General features: G+C 43.1%; 1 protein-coding gene across 1 annotated transcript; it reads left to right on the top strand.

Moving 5' to 3' along the window:
* Positions 1-9,939: 9,939 nt before the first annotated feature.
* Positions 9,940-10,774, top strand: LOC119334507 (bZIP transcription factor RISBZ5-like). The gene has a single exon (XM_037607067.1). It carries the CDS (start codon positions 10,000-10,002, stop codon positions 10,651-10,653), a length of 654 nt encoding a protein of 217 aa, XP_037462964.1. The 5' UTR covers positions 9,940-9,999; the 3' UTR covers positions 10,654-10,774.
* The last annotated feature ends 538 nt before the right edge of the window (positions 10,775-11,312 follow it).

Raw genomic sequence — 11,312 nt, 5'->3', positions numbered from 1 at the left:
TCCAATGCGGGAGGAGATAAAAACTGGATTACTTTGATGATATGAGCCCCGCTTCGGTACAACCCCGTCACGAAACGTAAAGGGCAATATAGACCTTTGGCAAGTTTATCAAAAGAAAAACAGACATTTGACAAAACGTACCCATTTTCATATGTATGGTGAGTCGTCTGCCGAAACGTATACGTCGCACGTAGAAGGATCTCTGGCTTAAACGGTTACAGTAACGAGCCAGCCCATTACAGCACACTTTATTAAAGAATATAGAATTTGAAGGGAGTGGTGGGATCGATCTCGGGTCCCCTAGTTCTCGGCTTTGTGACATAATAGTAGAGCGTGACTTACTTGAGGGTAAAAAAAAGGCAGGTTTTCACTTGCTTTTTTCGGGTTTACTTTGTTTTTATTTGTATTTTCATCGATTTTTCTTCATTTCTTTCTCTATTTTCACTGTTTTTTCCTTTCCTTTCCTTTCCTTTTCTTTGTTTCTTTCACGGTTTTCATTTCCTTTTTTCTTTTCTTTCTTTTTTCTTTGGTTTTGTTGGTTTCTTTCTTGTTTTCATCCATTTTCTCTCTCTAGGGTTTCACTTTTTCTTTACACATTTTGGTTCATATCTAATACTCTTTTTAATAAACATTTATCATTTTTCAAATATAAGGTTAGTTTTGAATACATGGTCAACACTTTTTTCTACACATTTAACAGTTTTCAAATGCTCCATTAACATTTTTTCAAATACATGTTTAACATTTTTTTCAAATGCTTGGATTAACAATTTTCATACACATTTTAGTATTTTTCAAATGTTTGATTAACATTTTCATGATACAAGATTAACATTTTTTAATACATGAGTAATATTTTTTATACACACATTTCACATTTTTTAAATGCTTGATTAAAAATTTAAATACCAAATTAACATTTTTAATACATGGTCAAAGATTTTTCCTATACACATTTAACATATGTCAAATGCTTGATTAATATTTTTCAAATGCCAGATTAATATTTTTAATACATGGTCAACATTTTTTATACATATTTAAAACAATAAAATGCTTGATTAAATTTTTTAATCACATGATCAACTTTTTCATACACAATGTATTTGTTTTACTTATACATGAGAAACATTTTTGTGTACACATTTAACATCTTTTAAATGCTTGATATTTTTTGAATTTTTTATGTAAGTATTTTTGTAATATAGAATATCTGGGAACTTAACTAAAGTAAACGAAAATAGAAGCAAAAAAACAAAAAAATATGAGAATATGGCATGTGACCTGTGGCGCGATGGGCCGACCCAATATGGAGCTCGAATTCAGCAAGACTTCCTCTCGTCTCGCTGTAGGCGAGACATATCAGTGACCCCGTCAAATAGACGGCGCCACGCACAGGAGGCCGCCCGACTGGGCCAGGCCATTGTCGCTCGTGGAAACATGAAAAAAATCACCAAAAAGGAATGGTTTGTGCGAGGGATCTAACCCTGTAAGGGCATGTCCAATGGTAAGCGCTTATCCAGGCGCTTAGAAAAGAAAAAATATTTTTAGAAAATTTATAAAAGGCCTATAAGCGTTAACTCTTCCAACGCAAGGCGCTAAGTACCAACACTTAATACGGCTCAGGAACACGATTTCTGCCTCACCTTGTGCGGAGAAAGCACTAAGCGCTCGCTGTTATATTTGGCATCGATGCCAGCCCCGATGCTGGGAATCCACGATGTAACCGTCGCTTGGCCGGGAAATCTTTCCTAGCGCCCTGCTTTAGCGCTGGGCATTGGAGATGCCCTAACTCCCACTGCTAAACGCTCATCGCTAGCTAGGCGAGCTAATAAGCTTCAGTGTCTATTTAGGAAACTCGAGTACAAGAACTATCCCTCAGTGACCGGTTTATTGTAGCGAACTGGTCTTTTTCTCACTAATTCTTTTTTTGTTCGTGTTTGTATCTTTATCATTTTGTTGGTTTTTGTTTCTTGTTTCTTTTTTCTCCTTTCTGGAGTTTTGCCGATGAAAAAATGCCGATAAATGGCCCGACGCGTCGCAATATGCAGACAATGTCGGAATTCATTCGAACCTGGCATGGATGTCTACCATGGGCATGCCCACATGCTTGCAAAAGTTGGGGTCATTTTAAGGTTGTTCAAAAATAGACCATGTTCAACAAAGTGTTCGTGCCAGAAGAGTCTGTTTGAAAGCACGTTGTTTTTCGACATGCTTCAAATGGCCCCAATTTATTTTCACCAGATTATGTGACCAATTCAAGGCATTAGGCCAAGTTGTTTGGATTTTTGATAAGTTTGCATTTTCTCTAGTTTTCTCGGTGAAAAGGGCCGATAAATGGCCAACTGTGTTACAACGTGCAAACGGTGTCGAAACTCATTCAAACCCGTCATGGATGCCTCATATGTCCGTGCCTGGCTTATGCAAGAAGTTGGGGTTATTTATTCACAGTAAAAAAAAACACCAGTTGAGAGGAGTGTGCGAGACTAGGCCAAACAGGTGCATCTGCGACCATGTAGTTTTTCATAATTTGAATGATTCTATTATTCACAATTCTCATTTTTTTTGGTATACCTCAAATTTTCGAACATGTTTCAAAAAGAATAATAAGGTTCAAAAGTAGAAAAATGAATTAACATAAAAAAGATAAGAAAAGGAAAAAAGAAAGAAAATAACACTTACGCTTTAGCCCAGGCGACGGCATCGCTCCGGGTGCCTATTGAGCGGGCCCAAGCGTTTGTGGATTTGAAGAAATGTTCACAGACTTGAAATTTTTCGCAGATTTTCAAACAAAGTTCACTAAAAAAAGTTCAAAAATTGAAAAAGATTCACAAATTTGATACAAAAGTGTATAACATTGATTTTTTAAATAAATTTCATGCATTTAAAAAAAGGGAAAAAAGGAAATAAAAAATAGAATAAAACCAAACAAAACCCAGTTTGAAAAAACGGGACTGAAAGTTCACGAATTTATATTTATCACATAAGAAGCGAAAAAGAAAGCTAGTGTGCATAACAAATAACCTGTTTTGTTGGTTGGTTACTAGAAGCTGAAGTAAACCTTGAGGGTTGGAGTTCGAATCGCCCGTGGCACACATTTCTTAAAGATTAAAAAGAACAAGAAAAAAAAACGTGTATGAGCGGTACGTACACAGGGTGCGTATCAGGCAGCGTGAGTTTACGGGGGGCGAAGCAGAAGTGTGTAAATATAACACTTGCAAATCTAATCTTCTATGAGCCAAAACAAAAACTGGATCCCTTTTAGGAAAGGTGTTACATGGGCCCTATCTGGGGTTCGGCCTTTCCATAAAATGGGCTCTAGGTGATGATAAATTTATTAGTTTTTGTAATGACATCTGGGCTGGCGAATCTACTTTGAAAAACCAAAATTGGAATATCTTTGATATTTGCCAACAACAAAACTGCTGTGTTGCCCAAGTAGATGCCACTAGAAATTAATGATCCATGTGTTCTTCTGTATGAAGCAGCAGAAGTCCATGATTATTATCTTTGCACTAATCCTTGTGTCAGTTATTATCATTCAAAGGAAAATAATACTTACTATTTTTTAATAAAAAAGATCCAGATCAATCATAAAAGTTCATCAGAACTTCAAGGCACCTCAAACATGATAAAAATTATATCGAGGTCTTTAGACCATCGAAGAACCACTACCACCGTCAGAACAAGCCGCCGTCGCACCGTTGTTGTCGCTCCCATACTAGAGTCGGCTTGATCTTGTCGATGACAGTCGGAAAATCATCGTGTACGTGCCCCTAAGCACCAGTGCCCTGGAGTCGCAGTTGTCGCCATTGAATCCTTAAATAGATCTGCAGCAACTGATACCAAATCTCGTTGTCGTGCACGCACGATGAGAAACCCTAAACTCGCCGTCTCAAGGAGACAGCATGGCTCTTTGCCAAAACTCCATTGACTATGTCCAGATGGACAAACTCAAGGAAGATCGTAGCGAGGAAGACAAATTCCAAGAAAAAGCGCCGCCATCCGTGTGAGGATTAAAAAACCCTAACCTAAACTAATAACCGGAGCGAAGGCACTGGGATTCCCCTCCCTGCCAGCGGCCACCGGAGCGACGGCCAGAGGGGAGGCGAATCCATGGGCTCGCCCATGAATTCTGGAGAGAAAAGTTTGCCCTAGCCGTCAAGGGGGACGAAAGAAAACACCTGAAGAAAAATAATACTAATTAACACTTGAGTTTCTTTAAGCATTCATGTGATTGAGATTTGAGAGCATGAAAAATGGACGAACCCTGTCTGATACCGGGCTTAAGCATTGGTCTGATTGAGCGTACCCTTAGCATTTTCAATAGTGATTGAAAGCAATTGAATTGATGCAGCTACTATAGATGTAGCGACATGATGCATCAAATCTGGAATCTGAACTACCCAACAGGCCAGCACATGAACCCCCACTGATGGGGTTTCTTTTTCCTTACCTTCATTCGCAGCCTTCTGCGACTTTGCTTCAATGGAGAGAGCGTACGTGCATGATGGCATGGTGCCACTCAAATCAGATGTGACACAAATGCCTATTTTTAGATTCGGCAGTGTTATTAGTAGTAATCATGGTGGCATGTCAATAGATGCTAAACCTGGTTTAGAACTAGACATGGGTAGTACGCAAACAAGATACCCGGCCGGGATCGTTCGGTTGGTGTGCTCAGAGTCTACTCCGACATGCATAAGGCTCCACTTACTTTTGCGTTAGTCTAAGTGCTCTCTAGGAGCATATGTTCTTCCCCCGTTCCTAGTGGCATTCCATCTGATCCTAGATACTTTGCTGTGTGATCAATTAATGTGCAAAGCTCCAGCTAATTCCTATGAATATTTGGCACATGTTCTTCTCCCGTTCCTAGTGGCATTCCATCTGATCCTAGATACTTTGTTGTATGATCAATTAATATGCAAAGCTCCAGTTAATTCCAATGAATATTTGGTATCTTAAGAGAATACAAGAAAATAGCCGCGCAATGGTCGAATCGAATCTAATAACCTTTGTGAGAACAGTGATTGATCACACCTAAAACAATAATTCCACAAGCGAATACCTCAATTACAAAATATCAAATTCATACAATTACATGCAACGTAAAACCAAATCTAAATGAAGCTTATCCGCCTCCGTCGTGCCCATGTCCGGTGGCCGGCTGCGCCCCTCGAAGTATTGCTCCAGCCGCAGGTGATGTAGAGTAAGACATGGGACACACACTGGCTCATGAGACTCGAGGCGTCGTCGTCTTCAATGCCCTGCTCTTCCTCGTCGGAGGCTGGAGCCTTCACGGTGTCGTTCGATCTGAGATCGATGATGTATCCGTCTTGTTTGGGGAGGCCAACATGTCCACCATGACGCGGCTGCGCCGCCAGGGGTTGCATGTCATCTGTTGAGGCGCCACAGAGTGCGACTCTGCCTCCTCGATGTCGTCGGTGAGGGCTACCGTGGCCTCCCGCGCCCTCTACCTCGCACGACAGGCACGTCACACCATACCCTCAGTGGACGGGCCACAGATGGCCTCATCGTCGGCGCACCAACGAAGGGGTTGCGCGTCTGCCATGGTGTTCGGATGCTAAATAGAGTGCACTACCTCCGGCGAGATAGCGACGATGCGACGCACGCCGGATCCACGCACCATTTGGGCGGACGCTATGGATTCCCGGCGGATTTATTCTGACCCATGTAAGGCATTCTCCTCGCGGGTGCGGTGGACCGCAATGCAGACGACCATCTCCTCCCAGAACCCGACTAGGATGAGGTCCCAGTTCGGTGATCGGCTGACGAAGAACTATGATCCGCTGCGCCATGCCGAAGAAGGTCGGAGTTTGTCGGGAGTGAGTTTGGACGGAAGGGATGGGAGTGGAGTGGCTAGGGTTTCGTCGAGGGAGCGGATGTGGACGAATACATGTGGGGTTGGGGTTGGCCAGCGTGAGCCGGATCCGACATGGCAGACACGCCCGGTCCTCGCCATATCCATCTTACATTTGAGTTGTATATGAGGGGTGCCGGTCAGCCTAGGCGTTTGAAGCCGGTTTGAGACTCCCGGTTGGATCACTTTTTTTACCGGTCCGTCCGTCCGTCTGTCCAGGTGTTCGAGACAGGTTTGAGGCACCCGGTTGTAGATGCTCTAAGACCTACCAGAAAGAATAGCCTACTCCAAAAGTGTCTTATAATTTGGGGGCAGAGGAAGTACATTACTATATTCTCTATAATTTGGAAATTAAATATCAGACTTACTATGACCTTATCAACCCTAGTTTACAAAGGAAAGTCACATCGGAAAATTTACAAAGGGGCACGCGAGCGCGGGGGCACTCACCTGCCAAGCCCTGCCGCCCGCTCGATTTGCCTCGCGATTCGCAAAGTAGTTGAATCCCGAGCACAATAAAAAAAGAAAATCTCTCAAAAAGCTTTAAGTTTCAACAATGAAACTTATTGTTTTTGCATCTAAAAATGACAAGTTTCGGAGATATAATTTTAAGCATTTTTTTTGTCGGCGTAGACACAAAATAATTGATTTTTATCGATCACTCGTACTAAATTTCAACATTGAAACTTACATATTTTTTGAAGTCACCAAAATATATTTAAAATGGATCTTATTTCAAAGCACTGGTCATGAGAAACACGAATATGAAATCGGAAGCCAAAATAAAAAGGCGGCATCAGGGACTTGGGTGCCCCTGCACTTGTGTGCCGCAAATCCTCGTCCAAAGCCGCATGCACGTTAATTAGTGCCACCACTCCTATTTGCAAAACAAAAAAAAATGTCACCACTCGACCTTTATTTTGATCGGGGGACTTCATCTCCTTTTTTTTCATCTCCACTTCATCTAGTGGAATACTTCCTCCGATTTTATTTACCCCGCATATTAGCTTTGATTGAAATCAAACTTTATAAAGTTTGACCAAGTTTGTAGAAAACAATATGAACATTCACAATAAAAATCTATATGACGTGAAGTATATGCAATGATGAATCCAATGGTATTAATTTGCTGGTGCATATGTTAATAATTTTTTTACAAACTTGTGGAAAGTATATAAAGTTTGATTTTGGACAAACCTAATATGCGGATTAAATAAAAACGGAGGGAGTAAAGTAGCTATGTGTCATGGCCAATAAGAATTTGACAATTCGAATTAAGTATCTGCTTTTTTTGGCATAATGAATTAAGTATCTGCCTAATGACACTTGGACTTTACACACATGTTGCAGAATCTCCTTAAAAACGTCCCACATAAAGAAAACCTCCGGCAAGTTCCAGTTGACTCTGCAAGTCAACTTACTTTTCAAGGGTTCGTTTCTCACTTGGATCATGCATCTCCGGCCGGCTCCAAATGCTTTGATATTTGATTCACAAGCAAACGCAACACCTTGCACGATCTTGATTTGAGCATTTAGAGTTTTTAAAAAACAGAGTTTGCCGCGGTGGGGCTGCGGCCGTTCCCTGATTATCCACTTCCTGTGGGGCCCACACGTATTGCTGCTCGACGGTGGGGCCATTGTAGTGGATAGTCACTTCAATCATGGAAAAGCTTCGTAGCCCAGCTGCCTTTGCACAAAGCGATCACTTGGATGGCGTCATTCTTCTCATCCAAATCCAGTTTGCAGCCTCTAGCTACCACAAATAATGCGACGTTGCGTATAAAAAACTAAAAACAATGCGACGTTCCAGTTGGAGAGCGGTGCTGGAGAATTGGGTACCCCTTCACTCGTACGAAGGGCACCTACCGCGCTAGGGTTTTCTGTGCTCACCGCCAGTGTTGCCACGGGTGGAGGCGCGGTGGATTCCAGCCATTGCCGGTGGGAGGGCTTCATTTCTGTAGGGCCTTAACATGACAATATTTCGACTGTGTATTACAACCAAGTTTATCCGGTTCTGATGAGGGAAAGGCGATGATGGTGACGTGCCTTTGGTTCGTTCCAGTGCTTGTAGTTTGTCGCTAGATGATCTACAAACTTGAATGCAATTTTTTTACTTTTGCTATTCTTGTGTACTACCATGACAGTTGATGAATAGATCGAAAGTTTTCTCGCAGAACAGAATGAAAGCGAGCGGTGCTATATATGTCGGGGCAATGGCACCGAAAGGATCATGAGTGGTGACCTCATGTCGGGTGGATAATGAGTTTGTCGCTCCGGTCGACGCGGTAGGAGGGCTAAGTCCCGCTGGTAAGTCCGGCAACGCCTCCAGTTGTTTGAGGCACAATGTTCATGGTCTATGGGCAGTCATCTCATATAACAAGGCTAAACGAAGTCCAAGTCGTGCGACATTATGGCTCGCGTGTGAATGGGCCGAGGGACGCCAGAGCGGTAACTTCGGATCCGTTTTATGTGTTTTGTGCGACTATTGCCTAATGTCGTGAGGTGCACGTTTTTGTTGTTTTTCTGTCTGTTGACCCTGTTTTTCTTATAAACATGGCGCTTTATTTGTTTTCTCGATCCAGTTTCCTTGTAAACTAGATCAATCACTTCTCTTAAAATGGGATCATATATAGGTGGGAGCCTCTCCCTCCGGTTTGCCGAGTAGTTCTGGAATTCGATAAGCATATTTAAACCCCTGAACTATGGCAGCCAAAAAAATGCAAACGCGAGAATACTGTGATATTTTGTGTGTGGCTATCATTTGTAAGTTAACACGCAACATGTTGCATAAATGGCTTTTGCTTTGTCGATTAAATAATTAAAAGTTGGTTACCGAAAGCAAGGTATCACAAGGAGAATATGTAAAAGCAACAGGCAGAGTTTGGCATGGACAAACATGGGGTTTTAAATTCACCTGCCCGAAGAGACTGACTTGGGTCAAGTCATGCATCCATGCAAATATTCTCTTGGTAACTAATAAGCCAAGATATACACAGCGCACAGGTCTAGTGCACTTAGATGCTCACTAGTCACTAACCTCGCCCATACTTATGGATGACACCGGGAACAATCTAGGAGAGTAACGCCTATGTAGATGCACTTAGGGCATCTTCAACGATAACCTGCAAATTTTCTACCGCATCCAGGACCAGTCCACAGACATGGGCGTAGGAGGACGCCATCCAACTGCAGTCGCATACATTTCGAACCGCATTTTAACTAACCGAACAAAATTCACACAAACCGGCCGATATTCATCGAAGTTTGGATAAAATGAAGCACAAATCATCCATATGTAGCATGCAAATAAGTCTAGTATAACAATGTCTCAAATTTGACTACATTAACCAGATGTACAAGTTTTTCATCAACGGATCATGTCGTCCCATACATACTGCCCATTCAGTTTCATCAAACAGTGTGTGTACGTAAATAGCCGGGCGTCCCCATATCCGCCCCATATTTTGGGCTGGATATGAGGGATGTCTGTCAGTCCGCGCGTTTGAAGCGCCCGCCAGGGTCAAAATTTCCTGACCTGCCAGTGACCGGGCGTTTGAGGCGGGTTTGGACTGCCCGGACTCTAAGCTACCGAACTCTAGCTCCATATAAGATCTCAGCATAGTTTTACCTTAATCCAATATATTCTTAGTTAAAATATGTCCAAACATAATGAATTTTGTCTGGTTTATATGAATATCATCCGGTTTCAATGAAGTTTGCCCGACTTGTCTAAAATTTTGAATTGTATGCTGGCAGCGTTGGATGCCCGTATCCCGCATCCACCCATATCCCGCATCTGTGTCCGCGAACTAATAACTCTATCCATGGACGGATGCGGGAAAGAATTTGCAGGTCAATGTTGAAGATGCACTAAGCTTGCCCATATTTGTAAGCTACCAAACTCTAGCTCGATATAAGATTCTCAGGCTACAAAAAAAAAGGATAATATGAGAGAGAGAAGAGAAACCATTGATTCTCTCTTGGACAACAAAGCCACTGTGCCACACTATAAAAGGCCATGGCTTCTTCTCCTCGTCTGCCATAGCCAAGAAACAAGATCTACTAGTGCTACTACACTAGAAGCTGCCATAAGCAAAGAAGAGACAATAAACAGGACCATGTACCACCATAACAATGGCGAGGTTGCCAGCTTCCACTTCCTCCCGCCCCCAAACCCTTCCTCCTCCTTCACCACTCACCACCACATGAACATGGCCTTGCCCCCTCAAGCCTACTTCCCGCCCTCCTTTGATCCTGCCGCTCTACTCGCCGACGTCGACGACGTGGCAGCAGCCTTTGAGTTGGACGCTATCCTACTAGCAGAAGAAGCGGCTCACCTCGCCGGCGGCAATGGCTCGCCCAGCTCGGGCTCCGACGCCGGTGGCGGAAGCTACCTCCAGGTGGGCGGTGCTGGCGCTGGAGTTGGCGCCGCGGAGGAGGAGAGGAGGCGGCGGCGAATGGTCTCGAACCGGGAGTCCGCGCGGCGGTCGCGCATGCGCAAGCAGCGGCAGCTGAGCGAGCTGTGGGCGCAGGTCACGCACCTCCGCGGAGCCAACCGCCGCCTCCTCGACGAGCTCAACCGCGCATTGTGCGAGTGTGCCGGCGCTCGCCGCGAGAGCGCCCAGCTCAGGGACGAGAAGGCCAAACTGAATGAGAAGCTCGAGCAGCTGCTACAGCAATCGGCACCGGAGAAGAAGGCCTCGAGCAATCACAGTGGCTGCTCCTCGGAGCCATGCAAGAACAGCACAGCTGCTGCAGCTTCTATCGAATGAAATGTTGTTTTTACTCATATTATCCACCCAAATTTTTAGAGGATAACTACTACTGTATCAATAATAAGATTATAAGAGCATGTGTTACTAAGCAATGATAAATAGTTATTTAATGGCGATAGCTGGGGTCATGCATGCATGCACCCTGCAATCAGTTTCCCTATCAGGAATATGTTTTGTGTAACAGATTTTGGTACTTATCCTGTGTTGATAAATTAACATGGATAGGAGGATGTAGTGCTATATATTTGAGACAGCCGACCACCCATTTAGTAGTTATCTGAGAAAAAATTAAAACCGGTAGTTTTTTGGAACCCTAGGCTGTAAAGTAGTAGTTTTATGCTATTTACTCTATATATTTGCAAGTTGCAAAGCTTGTGATGAATGAAACCAATACAACAGTAGCAAGACCAAAGTATGAGAGTGAGAGATCAAGGAAGGATCAAAAACCGGTGAGGACGACAAGTGTTTGGCTTTCCATAATGCGGGTGGACTACAAGGGAAAAAATATAGTGCATTCCACCCTTTTTAACGAAATTTAATGATTATAATTTTGAACTTTTTCCTCCACTTGATGATGTCATGAGCTCAACTTGTATGTAATGCTTTGTGATTGCTAATGTATCGTCTACTTCGTTGATGCCGACTTACCTACCTAC

Source organism: Triticum dicoccoides, chromosome 7A (assembly GCF_002162155.2).
Source record: "Triticum dicoccoides isolate Atlit2015 ecotype Zavitan chromosome 7A, WEW_v2.0, whole genome shotgun sequence".
Taxonomy (NCBI): domain Eukaryota; kingdom Viridiplantae; phylum Streptophyta; class Magnoliopsida; order Poales; family Poaceae; genus Triticum; species Triticum dicoccoides.
The sequence above is the reverse complement of the archived record's forward strand: the minus strand, read 5'-3'. Positions and strand labels throughout refer to the sequence as shown.

Bases quoted from the DNA above. Each gene is read 5' to 3' on its own strand.
- LOC119334507 (XM_037607067.1), top strand. From the start codon at position 10,000: ATGTACCACCATAACAATGGCGAGGTTGCCAGCTTCCACTTCCTCCCG.